At 43.5% G+C, this 20,497-nt stretch overlaps 2 protein-coding genes across 2 annotated transcripts; both read left to right on the top strand.

Moving 5' to 3' along the window:
* Positions 1–4,371: 4,371 nt before the first annotated feature.
* LOC149795327 (uncharacterized) lies at positions 4,372–12,338 on the top strand. The gene is made up of 3 exons (XM_089965100.1): positions 4,372–4,832; positions 5,618–11,470; positions 12,266–12,338. Exon 2 carries the CDS (start codon positions 6,516–6,518, stop codon positions 10,866–10,868), a length of 4,353 nt encoding a protein of 1,450 aa, XP_089821226.1. The 5' UTR covers positions 4,372–4,832; positions 5,618–6,515; the 3' UTR covers positions 10,869–11,470; positions 12,266–12,338.
* Positions 12,339–13,163: 825 nt separating this feature from the next.
* On the top strand, positions 13,164–19,475 carry LOC149795326 (uncharacterized). The gene is made up of 2 exons (XM_089965099.1): positions 13,164–18,118; positions 18,914–19,475. The coding sequence occupies exon 1, from the start codon at positions 13,164–13,166 to the stop codon at positions 17,514–17,516; it is 4,353 nt and encodes a 1,450-aa protein (XP_089821225.1). The 3' UTR covers positions 17,517–18,118; positions 18,914–19,475.
* Positions 19,476–20,497: the final 1,022 nt, after the last annotated feature.

Below are 20,497 nucleotides of genomic sequence, written 5' to 3'. Positions count from 1 at the left end.
ACAAATTCTTGCGAGGTAAGAAAATCCACAAAATCCCAATTTACCTCTTCTGAAAGTAAGTCCGGGTTCCCTTGGGTGGTCTCCACTGCTGGTGCACCCCAATGAATCGTTTTCTGAGTTTCCGTCATGTTGAATCACTGTCACATAGATTGACTGCACACAGGCGCTAGCGAATCTATATAGACCACGTGACGTCACAAACTGCTCTCTTCGGATTGGATGCGGGCTGACTGAATTTTGTAACGCGCGTTTGGATTGGTGAATGAACTCAATCCGTTTCAATCCTTCCTCTACCTATAAATAAGCGCAGTTCACTGCATTGATTCACCTGTTCTCGTCACCTCAAGATGTGGACCACAGCTGAATCATCCACCCTTGTGTCTTCAGTGATGTTTAGGACGGACATGCTCATGTATGTCCGGTCCAAGTGGACCGTTGTCGACAAGTCAGACACCAGTCTGTGGATACGAAGAGTGTATGTAGAAAGACAAGGTTGCTTCAAGAGGACACTGATTTATGGCCCTCGAGTAAGACGCAGCTTGAGGACAAGAAGATGCCGCAGATGCCCTTTATGTTAAGGGCATATTAACATAAACCCAAAGGCCCTTTTCAGGGCCACCCATATTTCTCGAAAAGAGAATGACTTTCAATTGCCTACCCCTTTTTTTGAAAAAAAATTTTATTTTTTTTTTTAAAACAAATAAAAAAAAATCCCATGTTCAATTCCCCTTGTCCCTAGACAGACCCACACTTTATTCCCCCATGTTCAATTCCCCTTGTCGCTAGAGTTGCCCACGATTTTTTCTCCATGTTCAATTTCCCTTGTCGCTATATTTGCCCACGATTTTTCTCCATGTTCAATTTCCCTTGTCGCTATATTTGCCCACGATTTTTCTCCATGTTAATTTTCCATTGTCGCTATATTTGCCCAGGGGGGGTCTGTAATGCTAATTCCCATTGTCGCTCTAGTGCCCGTATTCACTACTCTCTAACCACTATGCCACCGGAGCGGTCTGAGAATGGGTGAAATTATGTCTAAGATACTGGGTGTGTAACGAAAGTGTACCGAAAGAACGATCAAAAATACACTAATGAACCAGTGAAATTATATATCCTCGACGATTAGTTGCCGAAGAGATAATTATGATCATAAACAGCGCTAAATTTCAGACATTCACAAAACAACGTAAAGTATATACACGAAACTGCTTGTGTATTTTGCTCTGAGTTGGCGAAAAGTTGAAGTTTTATATGGCGTAAGGATACGCCGAGATCATCGGACAGAGACGTATTCATAAACCGCAGCAAACCAACGCAAACGAGTTCTTCCCCCTACTGTAAACGAAACCATGTATTGATTACATATCTCATCTTCTACGCTTTAGAAATATGTTTAGCTTTACAGTGTGAGTGAAATTCAAAAGGAATTGGGATTACTACAAGTGTGATTCTCTACCTCTAAAAATACCACGCGCGGACGTCAAAGAATACTCCTAAGTAGTTCCGATATAGGTGTGCGATACAGAAGAACGGACTGAACATCTGTATCGAACGCCAGATTAAGCATGTGCGATTAAATGTGTAATAAAAATAAGTTATGACCTCGGGTATTTGATTTGAGCTCTGAACGATGTTATATATGTATACCTCGCTCGGTCGTTTATTATTTCATTGTAAATTAGCTGATTTTTAAAATTCATGCAACTTATGAGGAATCCCGACTGAGAAATCTAGTATCTATAACGTGCTTCAACACTACTGACAACAGCAGACGACTTTTCGCTTAAGCTGCAGCAGACCAATCCATGGCTGCCTGTGTTCCCCGTAGAGCTTTTAGTTCATATGATAAGATATACAGTGAGCAGTCTAACGCATGAAACCTGTAAATAACATTATTGAATTATGCGGAAACAAGAAACTTGTGATGACGCACAACTCACTGGAAGCGGTTGAGTATGCCGGTACTGACAAAACATCTTTATTCATCTCTTCACCTTCAAAGACTTTAAGACGTCATGGCCTGACGTGCAAGACCGACTGGAATATAGGCATCGTATCGAAGATCAAGCCATATGGTCATTATTGTTGAAATTCGAATCAGCTCTGACACCACGACCCATACCTAATTTGTCTGCTTTGTGCATTACTCGTGAAACACTTTAGAATTTACAGCAATTTGAGGGCAGTCCTGAACCACATCTAGAAATTAGTGTTTTAGCGGTCCAATGATGCGCATTACTGGAATGTTCTCCACGCATAACGCTGGTCTTACCAAAGTCAATGGTCAGTCGAATATGCAAGTGGGGAGAACTTAGGACCTACTACATTATCTTGCTTCCTGGATCAGTTGGAGAAAGTTTAAAAAGATCTAGTCTACCCTGGGAGTTAAAAGTAGTAAAATCGTTTGGTGACCTTTGGGAGTTCCTCTTTAGTGTATTTTTTCAAACATCACTGTTAGGTGTAAAAGAAGACCGGGTTTATTGGGACTTATTAGCGATAACAACGTAACTAATGGGCGCTTCAGTCGGGCCGAGTGCCACCATCTTACTATTTTTATACAGAGAGGGTACTCATTTTTACCGGGCTCCCATTCTTTTAACTTTGATTGGATAATTTCATGAATAGCGAGAAAATTTTACGTGATAACCTGCGCAAAGGAAACAGTTTGGCTTTTCTTTTAAACTATACATTATTGGTAAGAATTTGATACGGCTCAGATAATATTTTCATGAAAAATCCATAAAACGTGTTGATCACGGTGGGTTTCATGCGGGAGGGGTTTTATTTATGTATCTAAATATAGAATGTGCCAAGAATGTTCCGGTACTTATTTATCTTCGTCTCGTGGGAATAGGGTTGTATTATAACATACCCTCCGTCTCATCTTTAACCGATAGTGTTTGTCAGTTCTCTCCCTTGAGCAGCTAGGACGTTTTAGCAATAAAGTACAACGAAATCTTTGACAACACAAAATCACCTTATCAGTATAATAAATATACATATATTTATTGTACATTCAGGACACACGGTACTAATTATACGGAAGAACTGTGAACCAATCTAGAAATGGGTGAACAAATAGTAGAGTACTTACGGGTTTGGTGGTCCATAATTGGTTAATAATGAAAATTAACATTTTAGTAAAAATATCTTTCGAGAGCTTATCCTATCTGTAATTTAAAAAAAAATATAGACAAAATTCTATTGATGCAATTTTAGTATTTTTACAGGCTTGACTTAGGAGTACTCAATAATGAAAGTAGCACCTAATTCATTTGGTACAGATTCAATAACATGTGTTTCATGCACATGTAGATTAAAAAATGCCGCGGGTCATATGGTGTTCTCCACACAGAAGCTTGCACCAAGGATAGTTGTGCATGGAGACATGCAAGTCTGATCATCAGCACCCAGAAATTTTAAGTTATTGAATTTTGAATATGATGGTGTTTCCATATGTTTACTATGGGAGTTGAATTAGTACCGTGACTCCTTCGAGGGATTTATTGTAAGGTCCTATAAAGGATAAAACGTCAGACTTCTTCGGTAGCAACTATATTCTCAATGAATATCACTACCGCTACCTGTAACCAGCAGTTTGTTTTTATCATTACTGCTACAAAATAGTAGAAACCTGTCTGGTACCTTTGGATATGAAATTAATGTAGCAGTAAAATAGATTAATACAAATGTATACCTGTATCATCACAAATGAAATGTGATTGTTTTCTGTTTGAAGAATAAGACTCCCCTACCCTGTAATAATTTAAAAGAAACGTTTGAAGTTTTTAAGGTTACTCACAGTTCAGGCTGTGATTTTATTTGTCTGTGATTTTATTGTAATTTTACACTGTATAGAAAATAAGTTAATATTATTTTTACAAAAAAAATGCCAGCACAATCCAAACTATGCAATAAAGCAACTGCGAAATAAATAAATAAATAAATAAATAAATAAATAAAAATAAAAAGTACATACAGTTCTGTATTTAACTTTTCAAAAGAAATATTAGAAAAAAATAAATATTTTATGTAAACTTTCAGTCATAAAAACAATATTTTTAGATGAATTAGTCTAAACAAACTCTAATACAGGTAGACATTTAAAAGGAATAAGTACCCGGATTTTCTTGTTACATTGTTTTTATAGATTTATTTTGAAAAGTAAGGAAGCAGATGTTACCAATCCGTTTTGTTTTTCACTTTCACATGAAAAAACATGAATTAAAACAAGCTTTGTACATACTAAGGTTTTTGGATTGAACATACACTCATAATTGTAAATTCTGAGTAATTAAAGCTGCAAATTCTGGATTGGCTGAGGCCGATTTCCCAATATTTCCTTATTTATTTATATATATATATATATATGTGATGTTTTACCCCAACCCCTTGTATTATACATGTATTTATAAGTCTGTAAGTGGAGCCAGGTAAGCTTTGTTTTTCCAAGTGCCTAAGTTGGCTAATCCTCTTACGTAACCCAGTCTTTGTTTGAGCTCTTGAGTGGAAATCTGGCGGGAATCTTTGTACATGGGAACACGTGACGTAGACAACTTCAAAGAGCCGGAAGCCGACAATGGTAGGCTGGACAGTACATGGGGACACACAGACTGACATTTTTATGATTGACAGTTCGATCAAATGACCAGAGTCCGTCGCCATCCAGTCGGGATGCGTTGTAGGTGGGACTTGATTCGAGAAGCTGGCATAAGATTTGTACAAGCCTGAAATTCGTCAGTTGGTGTTTAAGAGTCGCAGTGACACACACTCCGTTAGCCATTCGTAAAAATTGGCGGAATTTAGGAAATTCATGAAATAGCTTCGATCAGGTAAGTTTGATGTTACGTTGATTCTGCTTGATACGACTGCTGTTAATTGAAGAGAATTTGTCGTATGTATACATTTTACTTGTATTGAAGTATGAATAGTTAATTATGACCTTAATATTTTGCATTTTTTTCATGACTTTAGCTAGTACTTTTGTTTACGATTGATTACGATGTTGATTCGTTGCATCATTATTCATAATGTTACTATGTACACCTTATTTTGTGAGGCGAAAATGTTCTCTTCTTTCGCTAGTAATATGTGTGCATATTATTTCGTGGATTATTACGTTTACGCCCTTTTGAAAGGACGATTTGTATTTGTGAAGAATTGTATTGCTCGCTAGCCGCTATAAGAATTAATATTTCTTTGCGTAGTTATATTTTGGTAGACAAGAAATTTGTTTACGTAATGATAGATTTTGCCATTGAGTAACGGATTGCCGTTTATCACCATTTGAATGTGAATATTGTGGATTTGGTACGCTTGTGTAGGAAATATATAAATATATAGATAGTCATATTACTAATCGTAGTAATATTTTAGTACAATCATATTTGAAATATTTTGTATGTATATACTGATAGGGCTCAGTATGTAGATATTTGAATCCTTTGTGTGATTGTGTTATGGCGCCATTTTTGTAAGCGGCGGAAGTGTATGGGAATTTCGATGTGTGCGCATGCGCGACCCAAATGTCCCGCCTTAAACTGATGGTTCAGTTCAGTGACGTAGTGTGAGGGAAGATTTTTATAACCCTATGCTAATGCATTATACCTTTCAACAGGAAGCTTTCGGGGGACGAAAGAATTTCAGAGAATTTCGGGGGACGAAAGAATTTCAGAGAATTTCGGGGGACGGTGAGAGATACCGAGTGAATTTCGGGTGACCTCAAGGGATACCGTCAAGGGTTCCGGATACTAGAAGAGGAACCGGAAGTCAAGATAACGGCAAGGAACAAGGATTATAGAAGAGGAAGCGGAAGTGGAGATCACGAAAGGAGAGAAAGACAAGGGAACGAAGAGATTTAGATGAGTAGCACTCAAGAAGGGAAAAATCTCCTCACACTGTGAACTCAAATGATGATCAAAGGGATCATTGGGTGAAAGAGAGACATTGATTACTTTAAATTCTTTTAAATTTCATTTATTAAATTGTTATTGTTTAAATTTCATCTTTGTATTTCTTTTAATTTAACTGTCGGCATTGCTGACTGGGGGCTCGTAGCCATAAATATATTTAGTCAATAAATAATATAGTGTCCAGAATTAACCTTCTGAATAAGGACCAGGGGAACTTCTCATAATTCGTTAAAGTCTATAAGAAGAACCCCACCCCTAGACAACCGCTACACCCCCACAGTGGGCGCTTCGTCCGGGATATGAATTAGACATATATATTATTTTGGGACTTAAAGTTATTGGTAGAAGTATTAGTGAACAGTGTGAGATATTTTCCATTTTTTGTATCTGAAATTTTGTGATTTTCTCATCTTGTATTTTTATTGTCATATGTGCAGGCTTTGTAGATCTTCCATTCATAGCAGTACGTGTGAAGCAGATATCGGACAAATATCTTACCTGAACGAAACTAGTTGTTGTCGACAGGTAAGTATTTAAACTGGTATTACAAATATCTGTATATTGTTTGAATTTTGAGACAAGGTATCACTTTACATTAGTATAATGGCTACCGAACGACAAATGATAAAGGAATACCGCGCCATGGGGTCGGAAGATCTTGGATACGAGGGAGATCGCCTGGCAACCTTTATAGAAGAAAGGATCAAGGAATGGAAGGCCGAAAAAGCAGCGGAAAGAGAAGCCCAGAGAGAACTAGCCAAGATAGCAGCGGACCAAGAGTTAGCCAAGATCGCAGCGGATCAAGCCAAGATAGCCGCGGACCGAGAAGCAGCGGACCGAGACGCCCAGAAAGAGCTGGAGCTAGCCAGACTCGCTCACACTCTGGAGATGGAAAAGGTCAGAGTTGAAGGTAGGACCAACGGACGGGACGACGCCAGTACAAGCTCTGGAACAACCGGCCGACCTTTCATCGACCACCGGATAGTCCAGATCAACATGTCACGCTTCAATGATAGGGAGGAGGCTATTGACGATTTTCTCGTCCAGTTTGAGAAACTCGCACGCGCTCATCAGGTCCCTGAACAGCACTGGGCCATTAATGTCTCAGCCTTTTTGCAAGGTGCAGCTCGGGAAGTCTACCACGGCTTAACTGCAGAAGAGGCTGATGACTACACTGCCCTCAAGAAGGCGCTTCTCTGCCATTATCGGCTGACCGCCGAGACTTACCGGAAACTTTTCCGGGACTCGGTGAAAAAGGTAACAGAGACCCACTCTCAATTCCACAACCGTGTTCGAGGTTTATTTGAGAAGTGGATGAAAATGGCCGAAGTCGAACGCACGTACGAAGGGCTACGCGAGGTAATACTCAAGGAACATGTCCTGGGTACTTACCGTCGCGAGTTGACAGTTTTCTTAGCAGAAAGAGAACACCGGACGCTCGAAGAGATCGCTAACATGGCGGAGCGATACGAGCAGGCGCACTCGAAGAGTGGAGGTTCCGGGGTTGCTGACCGACCCCGACCCTCTGAGTCGCGTCGTATGGGGGAGGTTGAGCCGGCGGTCCGTAACCGTCAGGGCGACGGGAAGTTCGGAGGGGCACCTACAGGTAGGGCTGCCGCCTATCGACCTGGACAGGCCTCACCCACGAAACCAGGACTTGCAAGTCGGCGAGGGCCGCCGACATGTTTTAATTGCAAGCGCCTGGGGCATTTTGCCAGGGACTGTCCCAAGGGCAGGCAGACCCAGGTGAATGTCGTAGCTAAGAAGGAATGTGTGCCGGAAGCGAGTCGCAACCCAGCCAACCTTGCAGCCGCAACTGTCAATGGTGAAGGCGCCACCATCTTGTATGACACTGGGTGCAGCGTCCCCGCGCTTGTCGACAAGAAATATGTCAAGCCGGAGGACTATACAGGGGAGGTAATAGAAGTTCAGTACGCGAACTGCGCGCGTGACTCATTACCAGTAGCTGTCATTGACCTCGATTCACCATACGTGAAGGGGAAAATTGAAGCTGCTTGCTTGGAGGGGCTATCACATGACGTCATATTAGGTTGCCGTTATGTGTTACCCCAGCCGAACCCCGAAACCTGCACACCTATGCCAGTGAGTGCTGTTGAAACCAGGGCCATGAGTCGACAGCCGAAACAAAAGCCAATCCAAGTTACATCGACACCGGTTAGTAATGTTATTCCAGCGGAGTTAAGGAAGCTGCAACAGGAGGACGCAACTCTGGCGCAGTTGCACAAACACGCAGAAGCGGGAACAGAAAGGGAAACTCCGAACGGCGCGGTGAAGTTTGTCTACAAGAAGGGAATCTTGTATCGCCACGCCAGGAAACACAACGAACACTTCAAGCAAGTCGTCGTGCCAAAGGAAAAGCGTTGCGAAGTACTGAAACTTGCACACGAGAGTCTCATGGGTGGACACATGGGAATTGCTAAGACGCGTGACCGTCTTGTAAAAGAGTTTTACTGGCCAGGGGTCCAGGGAGACGTAAAACGGTTCTGTCTCTCCTGTGACAAATGCCAGAGAATGGCACCGAAAACGGATCAGCGACCCATCCCTTTGGGGAGTACGCCCCTTATCGATGAACCATTTAGACGTGTTGCCATGGATTTAATCGGACCGATAAAACCCGCGTCTGCGCACGGAAATCGATATATTTTAACGGTTGTCGATTATGCTACACGCTATCCGGAGGCCGTTGCGTTGCGTAACATTGACACGGAAACCGTCGCGGAAGCTCTGTTTGCGATCTGGTCAAGAGTCGGAGTGCCCGACGAGATCTTGACCGATCAAGGAACACAATTTATGAGTCGTGTGATGGCGGAGGTGAATCGTCTCATGTCGATTAAACACCTCACGACTACACCGTATCACCCCCAATGTAACGGATTGGTCGAACGGTTTAATGGGACCTTGAAAAACACGCTCAAGAAATTGTGCGAAGGCCGCCCCAAGGATTGGGACCGGTATATTCCGGCCATGCTTTTTGCATACCGGGAAGTACCGCAAGCGAGTTTGGGGTTCTCTCCCTTTGAACTCTTGTACGGGAGAACCGTACGCGGCCCAATCGCCGTACTGAGACAGCTGTGGACAGACGACCACGCTGTAGAGGAAGTACGCACTACCTACCAGTACGTCGCGGACTTGCGCAACAAACTGGAAGAGGTTTGTTCTCTCGCGCAAGAAAATCTCAAACGAGCTAAGGCGCAACAGGCGAAAAATTACAATAAGCGCGCAAAACCACGTCAGTTTGAGGTAGGGGACAAAGTGTTGTTGTTGTTGCCCCAGGAACACAACAAGTTGCAAGTTTCCTGGAGGAGTCCATACGTCGTCACCAAGAAGGTCGGAGGTCAAACCTACCGGATACAGCTACCGACGAAAGAGAAATTGTACCATGCCAATTTGCTCAAGAGGTACCGGGAAAGGGAGACCGCCAGCGATTTTGTTGTCGCAGCGATAGTCACCGAGGATATCGAAGGCGATACGGAAGGTGCTAACACTGTCCCGAGCTGTCCATTAACGAGGGCCGAGACTCCGTCGGACGTGGAGTGTGACCCCATGTTAACTGAAGGGCAGCGGAACGAGATAGAGACCTTGCTGGCCGGATATTTCGACGTGCTAACAGAAAAACCCGGGAGGACGACGCTTGTCGAGTTCGGGTTAAAGATGGTGGACGACCGACCAGTTCAGCGTAAACCCTACCCCTTGCCCCACGCGAAACGACAAGTTGTAAGGGAAGAAATCGAGCAGATGATTGCTCTGGGAGTAATCGAACCTGCCGACTCTCCGTACAGCTCACCAGTAGTCTTAGTGCAGAAGAAGGACGGCACCCATCGGTTCTGCGTCGACTACCGGAAGCTGAATCAGGTGACAGAATTTCAAGTTGAAATGCTACCTGACCCCGAACATATCTTCGCTTCGGTCTCGAAAGCGAAATATTTTTCCAAACTGGATTTGTCCAAGGGGTATTGGCAAATTCCGGTAAGGAAAGAAGACCGACCGAAGCTTGCTTTTGCTACTCCCGACGGGACATACCAATGGTTGGTGATGCCGTTCGGGGTACAAAACGCGCCCAGCGTCTTTACCAGAATGATGCGGAAGTTGTTGGAGCCCTTGCGCGATAGGGGTGTCCACAACTTCATGGATGACCTCTTGTTAGCTACAGAGACATGGGGTGAACACCTCGCTCTGTTAGCTGACGTTTTGGAGCGGCTACGTCAGGAGGGCTTGACAGCCCGCCCTTCCAAATGTCACCTTGGTTTCAGGACATTAGACTATTTAGGACATACCCTGAGCCAAGGCACGCTGTCTCCAGAGAAGTCGAAGGTGGAGCAGTTGAGAAACGCCGCACGCCCCACCACGAAAACGGAAGTGAGGTCATTCCTGGGACTGGCCGGATATTACCGGAGGTATGTCGCTAATTTCAGCGCGATTGCGGGCCCGTTGTCTGACCTAACCAAGAAACGGACCCCGAGTAAGTTCGTTTGGACAGATGCGTGTGAGCACGCATTCCAAACGCTAAAGGATAGACTTACATCCGACGCAGTTGTTCGTCTACCGGACTTGGATAAAGAATTCGTTCTGCGCACCGATGCATGCGACACGGGACTGGGAGCAGTACTGCTCCAGGAGCATGACAAGACGCTTTTTCCTGTCGCATACGGCAGCCGGAAGTTGTCTGCTGCCGAGAAGAATTACTCAGTATCGGAGAGGGAATGTCTCGGAATCGTGTTCGGCATATCACGGTTCGAGCGATACCTATATGGACGTAAGTTCATATTGGAGACCGACCACCAACCACTCGCCTATCTGGCGCAGGCAAAGTTGTCCAATGGTCGATTGATGCGATGGTCGCTGTTTTTACAGCAGTACCAGATCCAGATCAGATACGTGAAAGGATCTGAAAACGTAGGCGCAGATTTCATGAGTAGAAGCGCCGAAATGATATAGATCATTTGTTATATTTTCGCGTTCATACTCAGTTTAGCATTTAGTTCATTTTGCTGATTTTGTTCTTTATATCGTGTAACACTTTTGCTTTTTTAGTTTGAGTGAATAAAATCCTGATTTTATTCTCAAGCGTGGGGGGATGTGATGTTTTACCCCAACCCCTTGTATTATACATGTATTTATAAGTCTGTAAGTGGAGCCAGGTAAGCTTTGTTTTTCCAAGTGCCTAAGTTGGCTAATCCTCTTACGTAACCCAGTCTTTGTTTGAGCTCTTGAGTGGAAATCTGGCGGGAATCTTTGTACATGGGAACACGTGACGTAGACAACTTCAAAGAGCCGGAAGCCGACAATGGTAGGCTGGACAGTACATGGGGACACACAGACTGACATTTTTATGATTGACAGTTCGATCAAATGACCAGAGTCCGTCGCCATCCAGTCGGGATGCGTTGTAGGTGGGACTTGATTCGAGAAGCTGGCATAAGATTTGTACAAGCCTGAAATTCGTCAGTTGGTGTTTAAGAGTCGCAGTGACACACACTCCGTTAGCCATTCGTAAAAATTGGCGGAATTTAGGAAATTCATGAAATAGCTTCGATCAGGTAAGTTTGATGTTACGTTGATTCTGCTTGATACGACTGCTGTTAATTGAAGAGAATTTGTCGTATGTATACATTTTACTTGTATTGAAGTATGAATAGTTAATTATGACCTTAATATTTTGCATTTTTTTCATGACTTTAGCTAGTACTTTTGTTTACGATTGATTACGATGTTGATTCGTTGCATCATTATTCATAATGTTACTATGTACACCTTATTTTGTGAGGCGAAAATGTTCTCTTCTTTCGCTAGTAATATGTGTGCATATTATTTCGTGGATTATTACGTTTACGCCCTTTTGAAAGGACGATTTGTATTTGTGAAGAATTGTATTGCTCGCTAGCCGCTATAAGAATTAATATTTCTTTGCGTAGTTATATTTTGGTAGACAAGAAATTTGTTTACGTAATGATAGATTTTGCCATTGAGTAACGGATTGCCGTTTATCACCATTTGAATGTGAATATTGTGGATTTGGTACGCTTGTGTAGGAAATATATAAATATATATAAATATATAGATAGTCATATTACTAATCGTAGTAATATTTTAGTACAATCATATTTGAAATATTTTGTATGTATATACTGATAGGGCTCAGTATGTAGATATTTGAATCCTTTGTGTGATTGTGTTATGGCGCCATTTTTGTAAGCGGCGGAAGTGTATGGGAATTTCGATGTGTGCGCATGCGCGACCCAAATGTCCCGCCTTAAACTGATGGTTCAGTTCAGTGACGTAGTGTGAGGGAAGATTTTTATAACCCTATGCTAATGCATTATACCTTTCAACAGGAAGCTTTCGGGGGACGAAAGAATTTCAGAGAATTTCGGGGGACGAAAGAATTTCAGAGAATTTCGGGGGACGGTGAGAGATACCGAGTGAATTTCGGGTGACCTCAAGGGATACCGTCAAGGGTTCCGGATACTAGAAGAGGAACCGGAAGTCAAGATAACGGCAAGGAACAAGGATTATAGAAGAGGAAGCGGAAGTGGAGATCACGAAAGGAGAGAAAGACAAGGGAACGAAGAGATTTAGATGAGTAGCACTCAAGAAGGGAAAAATCTCCTCACACTGTGAACTCAAATGATGATCAAAGGGATCATTGGGTGAAAGAGAGACATTGATTACTTTAAATTCTTTTAAATTTCATTTATTAAATTGTTATTGTTTAAATTTCATCTTTGTATTTCTTTTAATTTAACTGTCGGCATTGCTGACTGGGGGCTCGTAGCCATAAATATATTTAGTCAATAAATAATATAGTGTCCAGAATTAACCTTCTGAATAAGGACCAGGGGAACTTCTCATAATTCGTTAAAGTCTATAAGAAGAACCCCACCCCTAGACAACCGCTACACCCCCACAGTGGGCGCTTCGTCCGGGATATGAATTAGACATATATATTATTTTGGGACTTAAAGTTATTGGTAGAAGTATTAGTGAACAGTGTGAGATATTTTCCATTTTTTGTATCTGAAATTTTGTGATTTTCTCATCTTGTATTTTTATTGTCATATGTGCAGGCTTTGTAGATCTTCCATTCATAGCAGTACGTGTGAAGCAGATATCGGACAAATATCTTACCTGAACGAAACTAGTTGTTGTCGACAGGTAAGTATTTAAACTGGTATTACAAATATCTGTATATTGTTTGAATTTTGAGACAAGGTATCACTTTACATTAGTATAATGGCTACCGAACGACAAATGATAAAGGAATACCGCGCCATGGGGTCGGAAGATCTTGGATACGAGGGAGATCGCCTGGCAACCTTTATAGAAGAAAGGATCAAGGAATGGAAGGCCGAAAAAGCAGCGGAAAGAGAAGCCCAGAGAGAACTAGCCAAGATAGCAGCGGACCAAGAGTTAGCCAAGATCGCAGCGGATCAAGCCAAGATAGCCGCGGACCGAGAAGCAGCGGACCGAGACGCCCAGAAAGAGCTGGAGCTAGCCAGACTCGCTCACACTCTGGAGATGGAAAAGGTCAGAGTTGAAGGTAGGACCAACGGACGGGACGACGCCAGTACAAGCTCTGGAACAACCGGCCGACCTTTCATCGACCACCGGATAGTCCAGATCAACATGTCACGCTTCAATGATAGGGAGGAGGCTATTGACGATTTTCTCGTCCAGTTTGAGAAACTCGCACGCGCTCATCAGGTCCCTGAACAGCACTGGGCCATTAATGTCTCAGCCTTTTTGCAAGGTGCAGCTCGGGAAGTCTACCACGGCTTAACTGCAGAAGAGGCTGATGACTACACTGCCCTCAAGAAGGCGCTTCTCTGCCATTATCGGCTGACCGCCGAGACTTACCGGAAACTTTTCCGGGACTCGGTGAAAAAGGTAACAGAGACCCACTCTCAATTCCACAACCGTGTTCGAGGTTTATTTGAGAAGTGGATGAAAATGGCCGAAGTCGAACGCACGTACGAAGGGCTACGCGAGGTAATACTCAAGGAACATGTCCTGGGTACTTACCGTCGCGAGTTGACAGTTTTCTTAGCAGAAAGAGAACACCGGACGCTCGAAGAGATCGCTAACATGGCGGAGCGATACGAGCAGGCGCACTCGAAGAGTGGAGGTTCCGGGGTTGCTGACCGACCCCGACCCTCTGAGTCGCGTCGTATGGGGGAGGTTGAGCCGGCGGTCCGTAACCGTCAGGGCGACGGGAAGGTCGGAGGGGCACCTACAGGTAGGGCTGCCGCCTATCGACCTGGACAGGCCTCACCCACGAAACCAGGACTTGCAAGTCGGCGAGGGCCGCCGACATGTTTTAATTGCAAGCGCCTGGGGCATTTTGCCAGGGACTGTCCCAAGGGCAGGCAGACCCAGGTGAATGTCGTAGCTAAGAAGGAATGTGTGCCGGAAGCGAGTCGCAACCCAGCCAACCTTGCAGCCGCAACTGTCAATGGTGAAGGCGCCACCATCTTGTATGACACTGGGTGCAGCGTCCCCGCGCTTGTCGACAAGAAATATGTCAAGCCGGAGGACTATACAGGGGAGGTAATAGAAGTTCAGTACGCGAACTGCGCGCGTGACTCATTACCAGTAGCTGTCATTGACCTCGATTCACCATACGTGAAGGGGAAAATTGAAGCTGCTTGCTTGGAGGGGCTATCACATGACGTCATATTAGGTTGCCGTTATGTGTTACCCCAGCCGAACCCCGAAACCTGCACACCTATGCCAGTGAGTGCTGTTGAAACCAGGGCCATGAGTCGACAGCCGAAACAAAAGCCAATCCAAGTTACATCGACACCGGTTAGTAATGTTATTCCAGCGGAGTTAAGGAAGCTGCAACAGGAGGACGCAACTCTGGCGCAGTTGCACAAACACGCAGAAGCGGGAACAGAAAGGGAAACTCCGAACGGCGCGGTGAAGTTTGTCTACAAGAAGGGAATCTTGTATCGCCACGCCAGGAAACACAACGAACACTTCAAGCAAGTCGTCGTGCCAAAGGAAAAGCGTTGCGAAGTACTGAAACTTGCACACGAGAGTCTCATGGGTGGACACATGGGAATTGCTAAGACGCGTGACCGTCTTGTAAAAGAGTTTTACTGGCCAGGGGTCCAGGGAGACGTAAAACGGTTCTGTCTCTCCTGTGACAAATGCCAGAGAATGGCACCGAAAACGGATCAGCGACCCATCCCTTTGGGGAGTACGCCCCTTATCGATGAACCATTTAGACGTGTTGCCATGGATTTAATCGGACCGATAAAACCCGCGTCTGCGCACGGAAATCGATATATTTTAACGGTTGTCGATTATGCTACACGCTATCCGGAGGCCGTTGCGTTGCGTAACATTGACACGGAAACCGTCGCGGAAGCTCTGTTTGCGATCTGGTCAAGAGTCGGAGTGCCCGACGAGATCTTGACCGATCAAGGAACACAATTTATGAGTCGTGTGATGGCGGAGGTGAATCGTCTCATGTCGATTAAACACCTCACGACTACACCGTATCACCCCCAATGTAACGGATTGGTCGAACGGTTTAATGGGACCTTGAAAAACACGCTCAAGAAATTGTGCGAAGGCCGCCCCAAGGATTGGGACCGGTATATTCCGGCCATGCTTTTTGCATACCGGGAAGTACCGCAAGCGAGTTTGGGGTTCTCTCCCTTTGAACTCTTGTACGGGAGAACCGTACGCGGCCCAATCGCCGTACTGAGACAGCTGTGGACAGACGACCACGCTGTAGAGGAAGTACGCACTACCTACCAGTACGTCGCGGACTTGCGCAACAAACTGGAAGAGGTTTGTTCTCTCGCGCAAGAAAATCTCAAACGAGCTAAGGCGCAACAGGCGAAAAATTACAATAAGCGCGCAAAACCACGTCAGTTTGAGGTAGGGGACAAAGTGTTGTTGTTGTTGCCCCAGGAACACAACAAGTTGCAAGTTTCCTGGAGGGGTCCATACGTCGTCACCAAGAAGGTCGGAGGTCAAACCTACCGGATACAGCTACCGACGAAAGAGAAATTGTACCATGCCAATTTGCTCAAGAGGTACCGGGAAAGGGAGACCGCCAGCGATTTTGTTGTCGCAGCGATAGTCACCGAGGATATCGAAGGCGATACGGAAGGTGCTAACACTGTCCCGAGCTGTCCATTAACGAGGGCCGAGACTCCGTCGGACGTGGAGTGTGACCCCATGTTAACTGAAGGGCAGCGGAACGAGATAGAGACCTTGCTGGCCGGATATTTCGACGTGCTAACAGAAAAACCCGGGAGGACGACGCTTGTCGAGTTCGGGTTAAAGATGGTGGACGACCGACCAGTTCAGCGTAAACCCTACCCCTTGCCCCACGCGAAACGACAAGTTGTAAGGGAAGAAATCGAGCAGATGATTGCTCTGGGAGTAATCGAACCTGCCGACTCTCCGTACAGCTCACCAGTAGTCTTAGTGCAGAAGAAGGACGGCACCCATCGGTTCTGCGTCGACTACCGGAAGCTGAATCAGGTGACAGAATTTCAAGTTGAAATGCTACCTGACCCCGAACATATCTTCGCTTCGGTCTCGAAAGCGAAATATTTTTCCAAACTGGATTTGTCCAAGGGGTATTGGCAAATTCCGGTAAGGAAAGAAGACCGACCGAAGCTTGCTTTTGCTACTCCCGACGGGACATACCAATGGTTGGTGATGCCGTTCGGGGTACAAAACGCGCCCAGCGTCTTTACCAGAATGATGCGGAAGTTGTTGGAGCCCTTGCGCGATAGGGGTGTCCACAACTTCATGGATGACCTCTTGTTAGCTACAGAGACATGGGGTGAACACCTCGCTCTGTTAGCTGACGTTTTGGAGCGGCTACGTCAGGAGGGCTTGACAGCCCGCCCTTCCAAATGTCACCTTGGTTTCAGGACATTAGACTATTTAGGACATACCCTGAGCCAAGGCACGCTGTCTCCAGAGAAGTCGAAGGTGGAGCAGTTGAGAAACGCCGCACGCCCCACCACGAAAACGGAAGTGAGGTCATTCCTGGGACTGGCCGGATATTACCGGAGGTATGTCGCTAATTTCAGCGCGATTGCGGGCCCGTTGTCTGACCTAACCAAGAAACGGACCCCGAGTAAGTTCGTTTGGACAGATGCGTGTGAGCACGCATTCCAAACGCTAAAGGATAGACTTACATCCGACGCAGTTGTTCGTCTACCGGACTTGGATAAAGAATTCGTTCTGCGCACCGATGCATGCGACACGGGACTGGGAGCAGTACTGCTCCAGGAGCATGACAAGACGCTTTTTCCTGTCGCATACGGCAGCCGGAAGTTGTCTGCTGCCGAGAAGAATTACTCAGTATCGGAGAGGGAATGTCTCGGAATCGTGTTCGGCATATCACGGTTCGAGCGATACCTATATGGACGTAAGTTCATATTGGAGACCGACCACCAACCACTCGCCTATCTGGCGCAGGCAAAGTTGTCCAATGGTCGATTGATGCGATGGTCGCTGTTTTTACAGCAGTACCAGATCCAGATCAGATACGTGAAAGGATCTGAAAACGTAGGCGCAGATTTCATGAGTAGAAGCGCCGAAATGATATAGATCATTTGTTATATTTTCGCGTTCATACTCAGTTTAGCATTTAGTTCATTTTGCTGATTTTGTTCTTTATATCGTGTAACACTTTTGCTTTTTTAGTTTGAGTGAATAAAATCCTGATTTTATTCTCAAGCGTGGGGGGATGTGATGTTTTACCCCAACCCCTTGTATTATACATGTATTTATAAGTCTGTAAGTGGAGCCAGGTAAGCTTTGTTTTTCCAAGTGCCTAAGTTGGCTAATCCTCTTACGTAACCCAGTCTTTGTTTGAGCTCTTGAGTGGAAATCTGGCGGGAATCTTTGTACATGGGAACACGTGACGTAGACAACTTCAAAGAGCCGGAAGCCGACAATGGTAGGCTGGACAGTACATGGGGACACACAGACTGACATTTTTATGATTGACAGTTCGATCAAATGACCAGAGTCCGTCGCCATCCAGTCGGGATGCGTTGTAGGTGGGACTTGATTCGAGAAGCTGGCATAAGATTTGTACAAGCCTGAAATTCGTCAGTTGGTGTTTAAGAGTCGCAGTGACACACACTCCGTTAGCCATTCGTAAAAATTGGCGGAATTTAGGAAATTCATGAAATAGCTTCGATCAGGTAAGTTTGATGTTACGTTGATTCTGCTTGATACGACTGCTGTTAATTGAAGAGAATTTGTCGTATGTATACATTTTACTTGTATTGAAGTATGAATAGTTAATTATGACCTTAATATTTTGCATTTTTTTCATGACTTTAGCTAGTACTTTTGTTTACGATTGATTACGATGTTGATTCGTTGCATCATTATTCATAATGTTACTATGTACACCTTATTTTGTGAGGCGAAAATGTTCTCTTCTTTCGCTAGTAATATGTGTGCATATTATTTCGTGGATTATTACGTTTACGCCCTTTTGAAAGGACGATTTGTATTTGTGAAGAATTGTATTGCTCGCTAGCCGCTATAAGAATTAATATTTCTTTGCGTAGTTATATTTTGGTAGACAAGAAATTTGTTTACGTAATGATAGATTTTGCCATTGAGTAACGGATTGCCGTTTATCACCATTTGAATGTGAATATTGTGGATTTGGTACGCTTGTGTAGGAAATATATAAATATATATAAATATATAGATAGTCATATTACTAATCGTAGTAATATTTTAGTACAATCATATTTGAAATATTTTGTATGTATATACTGATAGGGCTCAGTATGTAGATATTTGAATCCTTTGTGTGATTGTGTTATGGCGCCATTTTTGTAAGCGGCGGAAGTGTATGGGAATTTCGATGTGTGCGCATGCGCGACCCAAATGTCCCGCCTTAAACTGATGGTTCAGTTCAGTGACGTAGTGTGAGGGAAGATTTTTATAACCCTATGCTAATGCATTATACCTTTCAACAGGAAGCTTTCGGGGGACGAAAGAATTTCAGAGAATTTCGGGGGACGAAAGAATTTCAGAGAATTTCGGGGGACGGTGAGAGATACCGAGTGAATTTCGGGTGACCTCAAGGGATACCGTCAAGGGTTCCGGATACTAGAAGAGGAACCGGAAGTCAAGATAACGGCAAGGAACAAGGATTATAGAAGAGGAAGCGGAAGTGGAGATCACGAAAGGAGAGAAAGACAAGGGAACGAAGAGATTTAGATGAGTAGCACTCAAGAAGGGAAAAATCTCCTCACACTGTGAACTCAAATGATGATCAAAGGGATCATTGGGTGAAAGAGAGACATTGATTACTTTAAATTCTTTTAAATTTCATTTATTAAATTGTTATTGTTTAAATTTCATCTTTGTATTTCTTTTAATTTAACTGTCGGCATTGCTGACTGGGGGCTCGTAGCCATAAATATATTTAGTCAATAAATAATATAGTGTCCAGAATTAACCTTCTGAATAAGGACCAGGGGAACTTCTCATAATTCGTTAAAGTCTATAAGAAGAACCCCACCCCTAGACAACCGCTACACCCCCACAATATATATATGCCACATACATTTGTAAATTATGCCTCAAGAACAGTCTGGTTATATTCTCTAGTGACTACTTCATTAATTAACTCCCCAAAAAAACTTTCCATTACTTGATTTGTTTTCAGCATATACACTATACAAAAAATGCTCACTTTTTGGAGATTTTTTTTGTTGTTGCAGGCAATAAAATAAGTTGTCTGCACCTGCAGTGAGCAAAAACCATGAAAAGGTGTATCCTTTATTTGCTAATTTGTTATTTCTGATGCTCTGACCTTCTCAAAAATACAATGTTTATTGACCTGAGATGAAATTGTAAATTTGGCCTGTTATCCATATATATATATATATATATATATATATATATATATATATATATATATATATATATATATATATATCATGGAATCATACTTGGATCCAAGGATATCTGTATCAAAGGCTGTAACGCAGAACTATTAGAGCCTGATAATGACGATGAAAATGGACTACGATATGTGCAATTTATTACCCGTGTGCGAAAACAAAAAAACTCCAGGGTGAGCTATAGAGCATGAGAATTTACATTGAACTCATTATTCTTTACAAACAGTAGGATAAACATGTTCATGTTGTGGATTTGTATTTAAAAAAAATATATAGCTCTCGTGCCCAATTAGAGCCCTTTGTAAGAAACCTCTGGAAGGAAATTACGCTAACTGAATTCAGAGGTTCAGCTGTGGAAGTGTATCTCAGGGATTAATTAAACGGAATATTGCACATGACTGAAATGTAATGTTACAACTTTAAGAAGGAGAAGCGCACTCCCCGCCCCCGTCTCGATTACATTTTAAATTTTTTAAAGATAAATATCTTTACGTTTTCAAATAAGGATTCAATACGAAACAGAGGAAGCTAATTGTTTGAAAGTGTAAGTTAAGTTCTTTTTTTTTTGATTGATAGTTCAGAATGCTATTTCACAAGAAGATGAAAGGTCAAATGAAAAGAGCGAAGAATAAGCTATACAATAAATTCATG

The sequence above is a fragment of the Sinohyriopsis cumingii genome, chromosome 7 (assembly GCF_028554795.1).
Source record: "Sinohyriopsis cumingii isolate HCF-2022 chromosome 7, ASM2855479v2, whole genome shotgun sequence".
NCBI classification, from domain to species: domain Eukaryota; kingdom Metazoa; phylum Mollusca; class Bivalvia; order Unionida; family Unionidae; genus Sinohyriopsis; species Sinohyriopsis cumingii.
Note: the sequence above shows the minus strand (reverse complement) of the source record. Positions and strands in the feature narration are given on the sequence as shown.